The following is a 19,485-nucleotide window of genomic DNA, read 5'->3' as shown; positions in this document are numbered from 1 at the left end:
ACTCCATCACTACATGATTATTAAGCACAATGTCACTTGGCCACAACAATTTACAACAGCAGTTGCAGCAATCCCAAATCCTGCATGGTCGCAGTGCCTGGCAGGTACGTGATTGCCATTTGCAACCTCTTCCAACTTGCCCATTGACTTTGCTTGTCAGAAGCTGGCTGTGAAGGTCACAAATGGTGATCATGTCACCATGAGACATTTGTGACCATCATAATTGTGAGCTAGTTGTCAGCACCCAAATCATGATCTCATGATCACAAGAATACTACACTTACCAGGACCGATCATAAATCCCTCTCACTGAACACTGTCATAACTTTGAACTGTTGCTGAACAAGTGGTTGTTCAATGAGAATTATCTGTACAATATTATATATTATCACCTTAATTCAAGCCTTGTGTTGCTAAAATTCTCCTGTGTTGCTAAAACTCCTCCTGAACAAGAGGAAGAATTGTTTGACTCCTTAGTAAATATGGGGGGGGGGTTCTTTTTCTCCCCCCCCCCATCTTAACCACCAAAAAAACATAGTTCACTGAATATTGCACATGTTTATTGGTTTGGCATGTTCATTGACTGTTTGAGAGAGAACCCGGAATGAAATGTCTGTTGAAGATGTTTGTTGAGTGTTATGTCTAATTGTTGTTGCAATGTTCTTCTCCATGCCCTGCTAAGACAGGTATCACAAAACTCCTATAACCTACCACCTGGCTCCTTATTACAATGTGATTTTGCACTGTAGATTTTATTTGGCCTTAAACCAACATTTAATTTCTTCTTTTTAGTAATAATGCCAAGGAAGTCAAAAGATTACTATGTAGTGTTCAGTGTTCCTATTAGCAATTAGCTGACAAGGACTTCCTGGTGACTTACAATGTCACCAAATTCTGTGAATTGGCATATGATGCTTTCTGAAGACTCAATTACTCCTATATTTATTGCTTGTCTTTCTTTTTGTATTTGTCTGCTTGTTTGTTTTGGTGCTGGTCTTTGGTTGTAACAGTTTTTTATTTGACATGGGTTGTGTCAATGACAGAGCAGCATGTTTATTCCTATTGACACAATGATATCCTATCAAGCATAAAAATAACACAAAGACATCTTCTTACCTGCCTTTTTGAATTACCAACCTCAAGTTTCACGGGCTAGATCTTTAGAGATACTGCAACCATGTTCAGTTTTTTATCCATAAAAGTCATTTGCCAGCTCCTCAACAGATGCATAGTCCCTCAGAAAAATAATACATAGGAAGACAAGATTAATTTCTCCTAGGATTTCCCAGAGAATGACCTTGGATAGATCACTTTGTCTTAGTATTACTCAAGGTACTGATCATCAGTAAAAGGTACAAATGTTTTGTGCTTAATTTCATTCAAAAAATAACTTGTATCTGGATTATATCCTAGTGCTTGACTGTTGTAATATGATGTTGCTCCTAGATTTAACCACTCTTCTCACTTGTTGACATTTTCCTGCAGTATTGGGGGGGAAATGCAACCTCTTGTTTATTTCCACAGGGTGCTTATACTCCCAAACATGTTTATACACCCACTGATGTTCATAATGTCATAGAATATGCTCGCTTACGAGGGATTAGAGTTATTCCAGAATTTGATACGCCAGGACATACTCAGTCTTGGAGAAAAGGTAAAATGTGTATCATTCTAAAAGGCAAACTGAAAATACTATATGCTTACAATAGGAATCAAAAAAGAAAAAAGGAAGATTGGTAGCTAAATACAGATACAAATTTATTATGAAATATTATTCAAATTTAATTTAAGTTGTTACATAATTTAAGTCTTGCCTGACTATAATTTAGTTGTGTTCATATTTTAAATATCTTCTAATAAAGAGAATAGGTAGGGTTTCAACTACTTTTATTTATCTTCTATGTTTTATTGATTTTATTGTAATTGACATTCGGGCAGCAAACAAATTTAATAAATTATGATTGCACAGTCAGCCAGATGTTTAGACTGGATTTGGCACTGCAGTATTAAGGTAGATCAGGATAGTTGACCTGTGGTCCTGGCAGGAAACCCAATTCAACACTCTGATCATTTCTGAAAACTGTTACCGTGTATTGCTTCCCTGTCATTTTGAAGAAAGAACACACATAAACTGTAGCATGAGCCATTAAATAAAATTAACATAGTTTTAAAAATAAATATTCCTAATCATTCCCCCTTACCCAATAAGAACATTAAACATCTAGCCTTGTTGGTATAAGTCCCTCTAGTTAAATCTGTACCCTGATTCACTGTTGCCTTTGCCCTATCCTCCAAAACATATTACAACCATCCAAAAAAGATTACCCATTCTAGAGGGTTAATAAGGTACACGTTTCTGCCAATGTCAGTGATTATCATTAAGAGATTCAGAAAATGGAAACAAATTGAATTCAGGACAAAAGTACTGAATAAATAGCTACATAGGTTTTATGACTCATTATTTTCTAAATCTGATACCTAGCCAGTAGTCATATTCCACTTGAAAGGATTATATTCTGGGTGATTACAAAGAAAGAAGCATTTAAGTTCTCAGAAACACTTTTAAAATCAATGTAATAAATTCATATAGAATAAAATAGCAGACATCTTTTGCTTTATTTTTGTCTTTGTTTTATATACTGGGAAAAAGATATCCTCACACCCTGCTACAGTGGAAAACATCCAACTGGCTCTTATGGACCTATAAACCCCATTTTGAATACAACTTATGATTTTATGATGAAATTATTTGAAGAAGTTGGCACTGTATTTCCTGATGATTATATCCACTTAGGAGGAGATGAAGTGGACTTCAGTTGTTGGTATGGTGTAACACCAAAACTAAAAAGATAGTAGCATTATACAATTAGCAAGACTTGATTAGGAAGAGATATTTTAGAAAGTCCAGTAGTATAAATGCAGCATCTATCTGCATCTCATTAATGTAGCCCTGTTAATATCCAGGATTACAGAGCCATTGAAGGAAGGCTTCAACTGCAGCCATATGATCCTAGAAAGAGGCAGTGGCTTTATTGAAGTGGAGATGCTTTCCTGAATACAGAATATTTCAAAGTATTTCTCCTAGTAAAATGTACAAGTTTACATTTCCAAAATATATGTGATATAGAAAGTCTACATACCCCAGTTGAAATGCCAGGTTTGAGATGTAAAAAAAATCAGACCAAGATAAATAACATCAGATTATTTTACACTTTTACTATAACGTATAAGCTATATAATTCAATTGAAAAACAAACTGAAATCATTTGGAAAATAAAAAGAAACTTAAAATAACATGATTATTGTATTGTATAGGACAATTGTATATGCACTGAATATCCTGATCTTAAGATTGCCATGCCAAAAAATTAATGGGACTTGCAAATGCTTTATTCTTACTAAACAGTGGCCCAAGCTAGCTTATTATCACAAGTCAGAGAAGACATTCTTCATATCAGCATTAATTTGTTTAGATCCCCACTCATGTGTTATTAAAAAGAAAAATTAGAGTGCAAAATCTATTCTATTCTATTACTACGTTAGTACTGTATTATAAGAAATGTAATTTGTTGCTATTGTTTTTCTTTCTTAGGAATTCCAATCCTGATATAACTGAGTTCATGAAAAAGAAAGGATTTGGGTTCTGGTATTCTAAACTGGAATTCTATTATGTTGAAAAGTGAGTCTGTTTCTTTTTCAGAAAGATTACTTCATGTATTTGCAGCTACATTTATTGCTTGCTTTAATCCCCTAAATCAGGGGTGTCAAACTTGCAACGTGATGTGATTTGTCACGATGTGTCGCGACTTTTTTTCTATTGCCAGCAATGGGGTGGATGCGGTTTCGGCAGTAACTGCTTTTGGGTTTTCCTGCTAGCAAAACTTCCTAAAGGCAAGTGACAGGCTGGCTTCTTGCAGCTGAGGACTGTAGGGATTGGAATGAATGACAGAACAATGTCACTAGAGTGGGTATAAGTGAGAGCCTGAAAGGGTACCTTTGTAACTTAGCAAAAGAGAAAAACACGCTATTGAAAACGAGCAGTTTTCCTACCTAATATTAGCAATATGATCTGTGATTGCCCCTTACATTATTGGCTGTGGCCTGGAACTTTATTTTTTTTTATTCTCCTTGCATTTTTGTTGTCCATTTTCTATCCTGGAAGAGATGGAGAAGATGGGGTTGGAGTTTGCAGAAGACAAAGAAGATAGAGTAGAACATTTGGCTCAGTTCTATATCTAGTCCATTTGAATTAGTTAAATAATTGGGTATTTTCAGAAGTTTTGAGGCAAAATCTGTCTTATTCATTAACCCGGTGTAGTTGTGTTCATAATTTTTTTTCTAAAGATGCTGTGTTAATTGCAATCTCAACAGTTGCTTTTTCTGACTAGAAAATTCAATAGGTAGACCAGGAGTGTTTTCAAACCAGCCATTTGCTGTGGAATAACTACGGTAAGCTCAATTCAGGTGATGCCATGTACCTCATGACCTTCCTCATATTTTATCAGCATAAAAAAAATCATTTAAGAGCAGGATTGTGTAGAGGAGCATAAATATGGCCTTGGAGAAGATATGTGGAAATGATTACCAAAGAACATGAGCTGAGCCTGGGAAAACAAGAAAGAAAGAAACTTAAAGTCACCCTGCCTTAACACTCTTTGGTATAAGAGAGAGGCAAGATAAGAGAAACCATTCTCAGGTTTTCAAGCTTCTGTTCTTATAGCCTATTTCAACAAACTGAGTTCTAGTATTGGAGTTTTTGCTTCCTGGCCTGGTGTAACTTGAAGAACTGACAGACTGGAATAGTTACACAAATGGTTTGTCTTTTGGTTTGTTTTAAAAGATGATAAAACAAAAGTGTACTATTGAAACAAATAGAAGTCATCTGAAATAATGATTTTTTTATATATCACTCATTCTTGCCATATCCTTTCTTGGTTTGGGCTTTTTAAAATACACCCTTTTTCTAACAAAATTGAATTTTTAAACATGCTTTTTACTTTGAACTGGGAGAGGAGGGCTGAGGTTTTCTATAAAGACTCAGTCAACAGCACCTACTGTCCTTTGGAATTAAATGTTCCTGAATGAAATTGGATAGGAAGAAAAGGTTACACTCACACCAACTTATCCACAATTGACCCAGCTCATCTCAGATTTCATGTGTTGTTGGGTTTATTTGGCAGTTAAAAACAATGAAAGTTTCATATGATTAATTTGAGAGGGAAAATAAAACAGGGAAGTTTTCTACCATAAACATGAAACTATCTAGGAGAGATTACAAAATTGACTAGGTATTAGAAAAAAAATGTATTTCCAATCAATGTAACTTAAATGAAAGTTTAAAAGTAAGCTTTGTTGCAACAATCTCATTTTGCATTTCAGGCACCTAAAACATAATAGTTAAAATTACATCTAGAGTAGTGGAAAACTAGATTAAAGTAACCATTGGAAGCACATGATACTTTATTGCATTTGTTCTGAGAAGATATAATTTTAAAGGGGGAGCCATTGGGACTTTGGGGCAGTAGGTTTGAAACTGAAGCAGAAAAAAGAAGGAAGGAAGGAACAATGTCTGCTTTAAAATGATGGAGCAGAGAGTGGATATCTCTTTCAACTCAGCTTACTTTTTTGCTGTGAGGATAAAACATAACGAGATGCACATATTTAAAACACGTTAAGTAGCAAATCAAGCTCAGTTCCTAGTAACTTTCACATTTATATCTTTTTCTTGACAATGATGGAAAAGTAGCCTTCTTGCCATTGCCTTCTTCTATTATTTTTTTTCTTCAAATCCCCAGAGTTGGATTACTAAAGATCTGGCATGCAAGTAATTCCCTCTCAAATAATACTATTTAACTCTATGAAAAACAGCCAAGATTAGCTAACTCTCGCCATATGGCCAAACGGGGTATATTTCTTTAAAAAAAAATCTTCTGTTCAAACATGTTTGATTCTCAGACACTGCCTGGATAAGTTCCTGAAGTTTTTTTAGCAAGGTTTTTCAGACGTGGTTTGCCATTGCCTCCTTCCTAGGGCTGAGAGAAAGTGATTGTCCCAAGATCACCAAGCTGACTTTGTGCCCAAAATGGGACTAGAACTCATGCCACTAGGTTTCTAGCCTAGTGCCTTAAACACTACACCACACCGTCTGCTTCTTAAAATATAAAATCTTAATATAATATGTCAATTTCATTCAAACTTTGCAGCAGAAAAGCAGTGCTTTTTAGCACTTAATAATCTTTTACCAGGAAGAGCCCTCAATAAAACCTAAATGAGAAAAGGTCACTTTGTCATACTCAGAAGGACATAGCAACATTAAAACAACCACACAGGAATAGTGTTTATTTTCAAATATACCAGAATGTACTTCATTTTCTTTTAGCTCATAATCTAAATCCCATCTTGGTTATTACCTTAAGTTAAGTGTCCATAAATATTTGGAAAATTCAAAAGTAATTTTACAGGCTACATTTATATTCAGTTATTGCAAGTTGCTGGATGGTCGGTTCTTGACTGAAATTGGTATGTTTGAGAGGGGAACATACAATTGAATGTGTGTCAAATACATGAGTGTTCTGTTTTGCACCTAGAATACTGGACATAGTGACTTTTCTTAACAAGAAATCCATAATCTGGCAGGAAGTATTTGATGATGGAGCAAAGGTAAGGTCTGAGAAATTGTATGAACTGTTCCATCATAATTTTGAGAGTAGTTCTCATCTGCATAAATATATCAGAAAATGTCTGTAGAACTGACTATCTTTCTTATTCATTTATAAAATCAAGAAAAGTTTGACAAGTGTAAACATGAGTAAGAACAGAGGAGCTGCTGCTTCTGTCCAAGGTTCAGAAAAACCAGCCTTCAAAATATTATAATCCAGACTTCCAATCTGGTATCCTCCAAATGCATTAGGACTACAAATCCTGAATTATTGAATAGCCATTCTGGACATCATAGTGCATGTCATGATGATGAAGACTGCAACTTAACATTTATTAAAGCTTCAAAGGAACTAAAATAGAAACCACAGAGAAAAAAGGCAGACTGAATAATTCCCGGCCACTTGTCAAGTCTTGAATGGGGAGGCTTTCAAAGGATTTCAAAGGAGGCAGAGGGTAGATGAACAGAGCAAAGTGAGCCAGAAAAGAACTAGTTGAAGCATGGGCATGAGCCATACAGCAAGGAAAGCTTTCTGTACTTCTGCCTCCAAAATGAAATGAGGTTCAAGGTTTTGGTAATGGTTTTCAAGGCCCTACATGGCATGGGTCCGGAGTACCTCGGGGATCACCTGCTGCCGGCGTCAACTTCCCTCCGCCCTGTGCGTTCCCACAAAGAGGGCCTCCTCAAGGTGCCACCGGTCAGAGAATGTCGGCTGGTGGCCCCCAGGGGGAGGGCCTTCTCTGTGGGCGCCCCGGCTTTATGGAATCAGCTGCCGGTTGAGCTCCGGATGGCACCTGACCTTCACTCCTTCTGACGCGGTCTGAGGATCTACCTATTTGAACAAGCCGGCCTGGCCTGATGGGGGATGTGCTGGGGTTTTTATTGGGGATTTTTATATTATTCTACTGTTTTTAGCTCGGGCTCTTATTTAATTATTTTTTAATTTTTGTATTCTGTATTTTTTATGTGCCCTGTTCACCGCCCTGAGTCCTTCGGGAGAAGGGCGGTATACAAATATAATAAATGATAAATGATAAAATATATTTCAGGAGCTCAGAGGTTTGTTAGGAGGGTTGCAAGATTAGATGCATATCTGCGTAGGCTGCAGGAAGCTGCAAGGATGGCCTTTTCTTTGTGCATCTCTGCCAAGTATATAATCCATAACCCCAGGTCTACATGTAACTTTGCAGTGTGATCTCACTCCAGAAATGAAGCATGACCTGAAAGAAGGTGCATGGTTTTTTACAGAGTGCGATCCAGCTAAAAAAAAGATAAGAAAAGAATATAATCGACAGCCTCTTGCCCTTAGCTCTTTCTATATCTTTCCTTGCTCTAACTCCCAGGCCATTTATTTTTTCCTGATGTCCTCTTTGTTCTCTCTTTGTTTTTTCTTTCTGTATTTTTGGTTCCCGACATCCTGTCTTCCTTGGTTGGTTTTCCCCATTTTCTGTTTTTGCTGTTGCTTCTCTTCTAGTCTCGATGGTGCTATAGTCTGAACAAGCAGGTTGCTTTCCAGTTAAAGAGTTCTGAACTTTATTTAGTCTAGGCCAGGGGTAGGCAACCTCGGCTCTTTTATGACTCATGGACTTCAACTCCCAGAATTCCTGAGCCAGGTGCTGGCTCAGGAATTCTGGGAGTTGAAGTCCATGAGTCATAAAAGAGCCGAGGTTGCCTACCCCTGGTCTAGACATTTCATAATTTAAACAGAATCACACTTAGTGTGCAATAATGGCACAGTACATCCAGACTTTAATGCTCTTGCCCTCCTGTTCGGTATCTATAAAAATTGTTCAGTGAGTTCATCCATTGGTTTGGGGCCTGGTTTTAGTACTTCAAACTCAGTTGTACATCTGGACCCGACTGCCCAAGTGATGCTCTCAGTGCCCTGAACCAATATCTGGATGCTGATCAGGTCTGGACAGGGAGAAACTAACTCAGGCTTAGTCCTGCCAAGACTCAGTGATTGTGGCTATTCTGGATGAATTTGGATTTTTCATGTTTGGTCTTTGATGGGACAGTACTTTCCTAAGTGCACCTTGGGGTCCTTGGTGAATTCTGGGAATTGAAGTCTTAATGTTGCCAAGGTTGGAGACCCAATTTAAAAGACCAAAAATTGATGATAAGCTGGAAAAAATATTCCGAGGAGCAAGCAGAGAGCTAGAAAAATAAAAGAAACTCCCTTTGGGGAAAAAAAAGTTTTTACAGAATGTTGAAACTACTCTATTTATAGGATATTGCCTTTTTTCAGAACTTTGTAGTCTTTCCCCATTACTTGCCTCACTAGTACCTGATTAAATGAAACCCTTTGCTCCTTATTTGCCTAAGTTTATAAATAGGGAGTATAACTCTCCTCTTCAGCCCTACAGTATTCTCCACAAACCAGCTTGTGCTTCAGTGTAAATGTGCCCTGGTTTCAGCTCAAAAATATCCCTTGGAAAATTTCCGTCTTTCAACATCCTTTCTGTATGACAAGCATTTTTGAATGTTAGAAAATGATATAGAACAGGTAAGATTGGTGCGATATGGGACATAAAGATAGCCTCTATCTTTGGCTGTTTTGATGCGATATTTTTATGCATGTATTTAGAAAAGTTCAGAAAGGCAAACCATCACAGCAGAGTAGCTAGACCAGGGGTAGGCAACCTCGGCTCTTTTATGACTCATGGACTTCAACTCCCAGAATTCCTGAGCCAGATGACTCAGGAATTCTGGGAGTTGAAGTCCATGAGTCATAAAAGAGCCGAGGTTGCCTACCCTTGAGCTAGACTGACAGATTCAGACTGGTAAGACCAACATTGAGATCCCTCTTGCAAACTCATTGGGCAACTCTGAGGTTGCCATTCTCTCAGCCAGATAAAAATATTGTAAAATAAGGGTAATTGTTATGGGTTCTGAGGAAAAAATGGACTACAAATACAGTAGACCGTCCTGAATTTTTTAGAATTGCTCAAACACCATGCCATGCAGGAATGAATCATATGCATACTGTTCCAAAAAAAAAAACCCACAAAAAAACCTCCCCTATAATTTTCTGTATTTTCAGCTGCGGCCAGACACAATAGTTGAAGTGTGGAAAAATTTTTTGTATCAACTTGAACTAGCAAGAATAACAAAGAAAGGGCATCAGGCAATCCTTGCTGCACCTTGGTACCTAGACCTCATCAGTTATGGCGAGGACTGGAAGAACTACTACAGTGTTGAACCACTGGACTTTATTGGTTTGTCAATATCTTGCATTTGGTTTTTTTCTGTGGGGGTTGAGCATTTTTAATAACTTTGTGCATGAGTGGCATATTCCCATTTAAATAAACTAGTTGTGCTCAAATTCATGTATTTTCTTATGATAGAGTCTCCTTTTCATAGTTTGTGTGAAAGTTATAATTTATGTAGCCTAAGAAAAAATACTGTGTACGGGTAGTCCTTGACTTATGACCACAACTGAGCCCAAAATTTCTGTTGCTGAGATAGTTAAGTGAATTTTGCCCCATCTTATGACCTTTCTTGCCACAGTTAAGTGAATCACTGCAGTTGTTAAGTTAGTAACATGGTTGTTAAATGAATCTGGCTTCCTCATTGACTTTGCTTGTCAGGTCACCAAAGGCATATGTCCCCAGGACATGCAACTGGTATAAATATGAATCAGTTGCCAAGCATCCAAATTATGATCTTGTGAACCTGGGGATGCTGCAATGTTCAAAAGTATGAAAAACAGTCATAAGTCATTTTTTCCAGTGACGTAACTTTGAACAGTCACTGTTGTAAGTTGAAGACTACCTGTGTACGAACCCATCACATTCCATGGTTTGTATAATCATACTCTTCAGTTTAAATAATTACCAACACTGGTTAATTTACCTTAAGATTGCCTTTTAAGCACTCTTTTCAATGGCAAATAGGAAATGAACAAATGCTTTTTTTATCCCTTTAAACACAGGAAGTAAATCGCAGAAGGAGCTGGTGCTGGGTGGAGAGGCTTGTCTTTGGGGAGAATATGTGGATGCAACTAATCTTACACCAAGACTCTGGTACACCTCATCACTTATCTGGCTTGCTTCTCCTTCCATAAATTTAAGCATCTAATCTTTTTGTTTCTGCTTTAAAATGGTGATTAAAAATGTGTGTATACTTTCCTTCTCCTCATTAACATACAGGTGGTTCTCAACTTACAACCATTCATTTCTCAACCATTCAGTTACATTTGCACTGGGAAAAAGTTTGAACCTAGCTTCCCCGTTGACTTTGCTTGTCAGGTCGCAAAAGGGGATCACATAACCCCATCATAAATATGAACCAGTTGCCAAGCATCTAAATTTTGATCATGTGAACATGGGGATGCTGCAGTGGTCATAAGCGTGAAAAACAGTCATAAGGCACTTATTTCAGTGACATAACTTTGAACAGTCTCTCCTCACAGTTGCTACTCTTGTAGCATCCCCATGGACATGTGTTCAAAATTCAGCTGCTTGGCAACCAGCATATATTTATGACAGTCGCAGCATAATTCCAGGCTATAGGCAAGTGCTGTTGGAGTTTGGAGCAGTGAAAATGTAACCCGTTTCAGATGCTTATAAAACACTTTCTCAACATCATTGTCACATTGATCACATTTGCAAGCTTCCAACAAAGTCAATAGGGGAAGCCAACTCACTCAAAGACTGTGTGACTCTTTTAACAACTGCAGTGATTCTCTTAACTGTGGCAAAAAAAGACATAAACCTTACTTGCTCTGTTTTGGAATGAATCTTAACTTCCAGACTTGAATCCTCACACTGCAGACAAAAAAGATCGTAACAACTGTCTTGTTTAGCAACATAAATTCTGGTCATAAGTCAAGGATTACCTGTATTTACCCTTACAGGAAGCACTAATGAGCTCAATATAAGAAACTGCCTTTACAGATGGGAGACATTTACAGAATCAGAGGCAAATATGCGTAACTTCTTTTATACAAAAAGACATATAGTTATGGGCAGTTTATGCATTGCTTGCTGAATCTAGTATTCTCTAGCATCAACCAGGTTCCACAATATTCAGTCAGCTTCATGGTACCATTCTATCACTGGGGAACATTTAAGCCCGATTTGATTTAAATGTTTTCTATGTTTTGCACACTCGTAATACAATCTATATGCAGAATCTAAAACTTTTTTTCTACCAATGCATACTTTCCTAATTTAAATCTGACTTGTATAAAAGGCATGTTTAAGGCACATTTCCATTCATATGCAGAAATATCCGTGCTAGTCTGACTATATTTTGAAAAAGTAACATTGAACCCATAAGCCAGTGTGACATTTTTTATAATGCTGAAATCCTGTAATTCAGTATGGCTAAACGAAAGATACAAGTTCCATTTTGAGAACGAGTGGGTAAAAAGCTTTTTAATGTTGCAGGTACAGTCCTATTATTTTTAAATCAATACTAACCATTTGATTTTAAAAAATTATTTAAATAAAATTGCATCGGCTTTATAATTCCAGGCCACGGGCAAGTGCTGTTGGTGAGAGACTTTGGAGCAGTGAAAATGTAACCGATATTTCAGATGCTTCTAAAAGACTTACTCAACATCGTTGTCGCATGCTTAGGTAAGATACAGATATTTATAGTTTAATAAAGAAGTAGAGTGTCATCAGAGCTCCTTATAAATTTATTGTTTCTCTTCTGTTACTAAATGAGTGTACTGAAGCAGTCTCTCTTCTTTATATGAGCTTTATATGAGGAAAAAGATTTTAGCATAATGTAGGTAGCTTGAAGGCTGGATATGGCTCCATAAATCTTCACAAGATTTGCAAGGATATGGGAACGTATAAATGTACATGAAGTAATCATGTCACTTACATTTAATTGTTACACTATGTTAAATTTAATTCAGCCAAATTCAGGATTTGCTATGGTCGCACACACGCCTTTGGCTTAAATATCTTTTAAATGCCAGGTTCAGACAGGTGTAACTTGATATTTACATTTTCCTGAGAAAATAATCTATGGAGCTTTAAATGCATATTTTCATTCTTTGCATTAGTTAGATCTGTGGAAGTACAAGAGTGTAATTAAATGAGCGGATAAATTTCACAACTTCACAACAGACATATATGTAAGATTAATATTCTCCCACTATATAGGAAAAGGGCATAAGCAAATTAACTTTCACCAAGCTTCTAATTTGTTTGTATTTTACATATTTTATATTTTGTATTAATTGAGATATGCTACTTTAAGTGTTTAAGCAGAAAGGTAGGATAGAAACTGAATTATATTTTTCTGACCATGTAATTTTTTTTCTTAATGCTGGAAAAATTTATTTTATTTTAATCGTGATTTCATCATTTGAAGAATTTGTCCAATATTTCATGCTTTTTAACTTAATCATGAATGGCTCAGAAGTGTTTGGTATAAAATAATGCAAGCACATCTATGCACTTCTTTTTTACTTGTCCTTGTCAGCTAAGTTCCCTTTTTTTAAAACAAAAAAGTAATATTAGATCCTGCCATGAAATTGAAGTTACATAAATGATAAAAGACTTCTTTTTTTTAATGTTAAAAGACAGATTTTAGTCTGGGAACAATTGCTTTCTTAGCTCTTTAAATGGTTGTACAAGAACATAAACTTCCCTTTTACAGTACTTATTGGCCAGATTAATCTTCAGAAACCCTTTCTCTCTTCTCCACAGGCGTGGAATTGCAGCACAGCCTTTGTTTGTTGGACACTGCAGTCATGACTTCTTCTGATCAGGGATCGTAGCAAAAGTGCCTATTCTTTATTTTAATGTGAGACATATGTATCAGTGTGAATTATATAGGAAAAGAGAGATGTACAACAGCAAAATTCTACAAATCCTACTACATAACCACTCGGATCAGAACTATACTAGTGCATATTTTGTATTTAATAAAATAACAGTTCGGGAAAAGGCAGTTGTAGTTTTTCAGTGGAATAACTGATTGTAGTCACAAAACATCAATTTTTCCGAAGATGAATTATAGTTTATGTTATAGTTTCTACTGATGTATAAATAGGCTGCTGCAGCAGCAATATATACTTTGATCATTGTAAATCCAACATAAACTGCTTCCTAACAAAGGATTAAAACAAATCCATGGCCCTCCATGACATCATGCCAAACCAGTCCTTTTATTAAGCAAAGCATTTTGCTCATACAGGCTCATTGGGCGGTAATTTGCCAATTCCAGCGTAAATGTAGCAGTCCCAGATGTCAAAGAACGTAAAACTGTTGAGTAACCCTGGAAAAAAATGAAACTATTTCAAAGACAGAAGAATAAATTTTACATACAATTGAAATACTTTATTGCTAGAAAAGCTGTGATTCAGTAGCACAATACAGTATATTTTGTATGCAATTTCAAGTTTCAATTTGTTAATTGTGAGGCTACAATTTTTTTCACAAAATGCTTCTGCAATTGAAATTGGTATGAAATGAGGCTGCTTTATATACTAAGGGATGTGCGATTTAATTATATTTTCTTGGAGATTTTTATCAGACTCAATATTGTTAGCCAACTAGAGAGAAGACAGTGGTGACTGAACTATTTGATATGAAAGCACAGAAGATGGGCCAGATTGTATAATGCTCTAGTAAGTGAGCTATAAAGCCCAAGAAGGATGCCTGCCTAGATGAATTTAATCTGAGACAAACTGTTCTAGGTAAAGTTCTTCCATTAAAAAACCCTGCTGACATTTATCTTTCCATTCAGGAATCACTATAAAGTAGAACCGCTCTTTTAAACATTTACGGTAGAGAAGCTTCCACCAGCTCCTCAAAATGTTCAGATAATAAATACATAAGGTAAAGGTAAAGGTTCCCCTGCACATGCGTGCTAGTCGTTTCCGACTCTAGGGGCCGGTGCTCATCTCTGTTTCAAAGCCGAAGAGCCAGTGCTTGTCCGAGGATGTCTCCGTGGTCATGTGGCTGGCATGACTAGACGCCAAAGGCGCATGGAACGCTGTTACCTTCCCACTGTAGCAGTCCCTATTTTTCTACTTGCATTTTTACGTGCTTTCGAACTGCTAGGTTGGCAGAAGCTGGGACGAGTAACAGGCGCTCACTCTGTTACGCGGCACTCGGGATTCGACCCGCCAAACTGCCGACCTTCTGATAGACAAGCTCAGCGTCCTAACCCACTGAGCCACCGCGTCCCTATATAAATACATGGAATGAGCTTAAAATTTCATTCCTATAAAGGACTTAAATAAAAAGCTTCCTTTGAAGCTGAAATGGCCTGACCTGTGGTGGTTTCTTAAGACTGGAATGATGATGCTCAAAACAGCCAAGTTCTGTTTTGAGGCTGGAGCAAAAGAAGAGTGCTTTGTTCTGACTTTGGGATCTAGCATTTACTATTTCAAAATAAAAATATTCTTATTTACTTGGTAAATTTATATATCAGAATGTATGACCACCACATACCTCGCCAGTTGCTCCATGGTGAAATGAAAATGGGAAAGAGACCTTGAGGGCATCTACACAAGCACTAAAAAGAGGCTGCAAAGGGAATACTGCTGTATTTACGCAACTGTGACATCCAGCCAAGGAAACTAGAGGCTGTGGTGCTGCCAGAATCTGCTGGCAAGCCCTGTGCTACAAAGCCTACACTAGTTTTGAAGATAGGCACTGCCAAAAAAACTTAAGAAAAACAGTGAATGGCATCACAGATCAATACTGACAGATACTGTAACAATAAACTTCCAATACCCCCCCCCATTGTGCTAGACTCTGCATTTCTAGACTGGGTCTGCAGAGCCCCCTCCATGTTCACAGATGAACTGCACAACAGCATGTATTCTTCGAACCCAAAATGATATCTAATTATATAGCCACTCGTTTCATGTATCTCTGAGCGGCATACATAGTTAAAAACATGAAAGAATCCAGCAAAATAACCAAAAACAACAAAAATCACATTAGAAATATGTGGGACAGGTAAATGTAATTGGGAAAGACAGTCCCTCAAATAATCTGGCCCCATGCTGTGTAGGGCTTTATGAAACCTTACTAGCCCTTTAAAGTGAACCCAGAAGCAAACTGTTAACCTATGCAACTCACAGAGCAGAAATGTAACAGGTCCTAATCTAGTTGTGCAAATAACTCCCTACACCACCACATTTTGTACCAGCTGAAGTTTCTGGATGCTCTTCAAGGGCAGTCCCAGACACAGTGTGTTATAGTAATCCATACAGGAGATGGTCAGGATAATTGAGTAATTGAGCACAGGGCCTTCTGATCTAGGAACAGGTGCAACTGGCACACAATTCAAAGTTGTGCAAAGATCCTCCAAGACATGACCACCCCCTGCTCATCGAGCAGCAGTCATGACCCCCTAGAAAGACCCCCAGACTGCACACCAGGTCAGTCTGGGACAGTGCCAGCCTATCCAGAACTAAAGGTAGTAAATTCACAGATCCAGTAGCCCCCAACCCAAAGCCACTCAGTCTTGCCCTGGTTGAGCGGAGCTGAAGCCTCTTGTCATCATCCAAACCCCCACAACCTCCAGGCACCAAGACATGTTGCCATCTGTACTCAGTTGTAAAGCAAAGGTCCCCAACCTTTAGGGAACCAGGGACTGGTTCCGAGGAGAGAAGTTTTTTCGCAGACTGGAGAGGTCGTGGTTTTGCATGCTGCCTGCATCCTGTGGATGGGGCTTCACTTGTTTCCACAGACCGGTTTCTGGTATGCCGCGAACCTCTGGTCCACAGACCAGAGGTTGGGGACCCCTGCTATAAAGTACAGGTAGTCCTCAACTTACAGCAGTTCAGTGACTGCTCAAACTTACAATGGCACTGAAAGAAGTGACTTATGACAGTTTTTCACTTATTCATTGCAACACCCCCATGATCAAAATTCAGATGCTTGGCAACTGGTTCATATTTATGACCACTGCAGTGCCCCAGGATCATGTGATGATCACCTTTTGTAACCTTCTGAAGCCAGATTCACTTTACAACTGTGTTACTAATTTAAGAACTGCAATGATTCATTTAACAACTATGGCAAGAAAGATCATAAAATGGAGCAAACTCACTCAGCAACATAAGTTTTGGGATCAATGGTGGCCGTAAGTCAAGGACTACCTGTACTCCCCAGTGTTCACAATCCACAAAATGCAACCTTAGTTTCCTGCCACTTTCACACATACCATCATTTCTGCTAGGGGGACAGCTGCAATCACAACTTGGTTGTCTAGGCGACCTTGAATGTCTTTTATGTTGCCTCTCCTCTGTGCAAGATCTGCAAGTACTACACCAACATAGTTTCCAGGCACGGTCACTTCCAAGTTCATGACAGGCTCCAGGACTTGTTTATCAGCGTTCTTTAAAGCCTAAGAAATAAAATTACAATTTTCCTAAGACAAATCTTCAACATCAATCTGCTTAATGCTGTACCAATTTGCATCAGAAAATCAGCCTGAAATGAAGGCTATACATAAAATAATATTTCATATCAACAAATTATGAACGATAACAGAAGTAAAAACATTATTAATGAAATGCCATTTTCTAAAGGAAGTATTCCCAATGCAGCTTACAAAATATTTTGATTTAAAGCAGCAACTTCAAACAGAAAATATGCATCTTCATCATCATGATCCCAGTCTCACCATTTCTGAATATAGGAAAACAAATATCATCAACAGCTTTGTTATGATGCCAATTCAAAGAGAACTTCAGAAGGTCAAAAAATTTACTACTTGGTCTGGATAAGATTATTTGATTCATACCTTTTGCAGGCAACGAGAAGCACATGCAGAAACCATAGTTAGTGATGTATCAGCACTTGTAGCTACTGACCGGACAGTGACTGCTACATCTTGAACTGGGTATCCCAGAAGTGGTCCTACAACATGAAATATCAGTAACACATTAAAATTTTACATTGAATCAACCATGCAGATGACAATTTAACCTGTTCAGATGGCATCATCATGTTTCTTTTCAAAAGATATTTTGCAGACTGCAGACTAAACACCTCAGGGCCACTTTACTAATAAAAACAGAGAAAAGCTGCAACTGTTCTCTCTAGCAGTTTCATTTATTTGCATCTTCAGTTAAAAAAGGGAACAGAGGACAGGTGCAAATTTCTGTCTGACAGCCTTGCTCTTTATAGGCACACTTAACAACAACAAAATCTCAATTTCTTCAAACAATTCAAATATAGTACCTTCAAAACATTTGCTGAAATAACTCTTACCTTGAAGGTAGGAGGTTGAAATTCCATTTTCTACAGCTTCACGAAGGTCAGGATGAAGTAAGTCACTGATACTTTCAGCATACTCAATGACTGGTGCTATTGCTGGCATCTCTCCCTCCCATGGCTTTATTCTCAACTCAACCGTCACTTGATGTCGCTTTTCTCCTACTGTTCTGTCCAGTGTATCTGTAATAAAATCGAGTAATATATAAAACACAAAGTTCAAATAATCAATTTAGCATAACATTAATTAGCCATCAGATTTAATAAGTCTTTCCTTTCCAGGTCTATGACATTTAATGTACCTGCAGCTTCAACTGAGTTTTGGATTGTTTCTCGATAAGCAACCTGAAGAGGTCCAAGGTAAGTCTCCAGTTTGTATTCACGTTTGATTCGGTCATGAATGATGTCAATGTGTAGTTCTCCCATGCCACAAAGAATTGTCTAGCAAAAATATTTATAAAAATAGTATCAGCAAAGCCTGGAGCATGCTGTTCATTTTTCAAAGTGATTTTAAAGCCAGGCAGACAAGAGAGGAGTGTAATACAGACAGCAAAATGCTTTGGCAGTGATTTTGAGCAAAACAGTCTCTACCCATTTTCAAAGAGTTCTTTCTTGCATACAGATTTGCTGGGAATAATTACAGCTGCAATGGTAAGGCAAGCTGGGAACCAACCTCCTTCTTCCAATCCAGTTGCATATGCCAATATGGATATCAGCATAAACAATGAATCATAAATGTTAGAATAGGCAGGCAAACTGCAGCTATAGTTGAAACTTTTGCTCCCTCCAAAGGCTACAGGAAATGTAAATGTTACGTGGTGATGTCACTAGAGGCTCTAGGCTCTATTTTGGGATGATGATGGGTGGGGTATAAAATAGATACAGAAAAAGAGCAGAAAGTGATCGTACTGGTTTGTTCAATCAATCAATCAATCAATCAATCAATCACACTTCTACATTGTCCATCTCACCTAAATGACTCTGGGCAGCATACAATAGAAAAGATGCTTTGTATTTAGCAAAACTTTCCAAGTTATTCCATTGATTTCAGCAATGTCATCTGAAAGGAGGAGGAGGACCATAAAAAAGGAGAGGGGGGCCTACATGGGGTTCATCCTTCATCATCTTAAGAGCACCAAAGTTTAATAATAATAATAATAATAAACTTTGTAAAGCTTACCTGTCCCGTATTAGCATCGATCTTAACTTTCAGACTTGGATCCTCACGCTGCAGACAAATCAATGCTTGATCCAGATCTGGAGCAAATAATTGATTATAATAGGTACAGAGAACACAACTGTGGTCCTTTTCTTCTTCTGTACCACAGTTGCCCAGGGACTCAACAAGAGTCCCTGGTGGGGAATCCTGGCATGCAGTTCTACAGTGCTGTAGTGAAATTGACTCTTGTACCCTCGCGGAGAATAACAGCAGTAAGAAGAGACAGCTCTCGAGAAAAGATGTGATATTACCAATACGTTATTCAACTCTTCCAAAGTTAATGTAGCAGCATACTAGACTGGGGCTTCCTTGCCAAACCAATAATTAATAATCTTAATTCTATAATTTTAAAATATTCTGATTTCCAAACTGCAGGCCAAAATCTTCATGGAAGGAAAGACAAT

At 37.7% G+C, this 19,485-nt stretch overlaps 2 protein-coding genes across 5 annotated transcripts in view; one reads left to right on the top strand and one right to left on the bottom strand.

The window, feature by feature from the left end:
• Positions 1–13,552, top strand: part of HEXB (hexosaminidase subunit beta) — a 25,139-nt gene extending 11,587 nt beyond the window's left edge. The window contains exons 7-14 of the mRNA XM_081318737.1: positions 1,525–1,654; positions 2,651–2,822; positions 3,593–3,679; positions 6,588–6,660; positions 9,702–9,876; positions 10,593–10,683; positions 12,139–12,243; positions 13,330–13,552. Coding sequence (XP_081174863.1) covers positions 1,525–1,654; positions 2,651–2,822; positions 3,593–3,679; positions 6,588–6,660; positions 9,702–9,876; positions 10,593–10,683; positions 12,139–12,243; positions 13,330–13,387 — 891 coding nt within the window. The 3' untranslated portion in view covers positions 13,388–13,552. The remainder of the gene's footprint in view (positions 1–1,524; positions 1,655–2,650; positions 2,823–3,592; positions 3,680–6,587; positions 6,661–9,701; positions 9,877–10,592; positions 10,684–12,138; positions 12,244–13,329) is intronic.
• The window catches only part of GFM2 (GTP dependent ribosome recycling factor mitochondrial 2), a 27,485-nt gene continuing 21,526 nt past the window's right edge, over positions 13,527–19,485 (bottom strand). For all 4 annotated transcript variants that reach the window (XM_081318733.1, XM_081318734.1, XM_081318735.1 and 1 more), the window contains 6 exons: positions 19,043–19,119; positions 18,165–18,303; positions 17,860–18,045; positions 17,390–17,505; positions 16,808–16,990; positions 13,527–13,900 (listed from right to left, as the gene is read on the bottom strand). In XM_081318733.1, coding sequence (XP_081174859.1) covers positions 13,772–13,900; positions 16,808–16,990; positions 17,390–17,505; positions 17,860–18,045; positions 18,165–18,303; positions 19,043–19,119 — 830 coding nt within the window. In that variant the 3' untranslated portion in view covers positions 13,527–13,771. The remainder of the gene's footprint in view (positions 13,901–16,807; positions 16,991–17,389; positions 17,506–17,859; positions 18,046–18,164; positions 18,304–19,042; positions 19,120–19,485) is intronic.

This window comes from Vipera berus, assembly GCF_964194415.1.
Source record: "Vipera berus genome assembly, chromosome: 2".
Taxonomy (NCBI): domain Eukaryota; kingdom Metazoa; phylum Chordata; class Lepidosauria; order Squamata; family Viperidae; genus Vipera; species Vipera berus.
The sequence above is the reverse complement of the archived record's forward strand: the minus strand, read 5'-3'. Positions and strand labels throughout refer to the sequence as shown.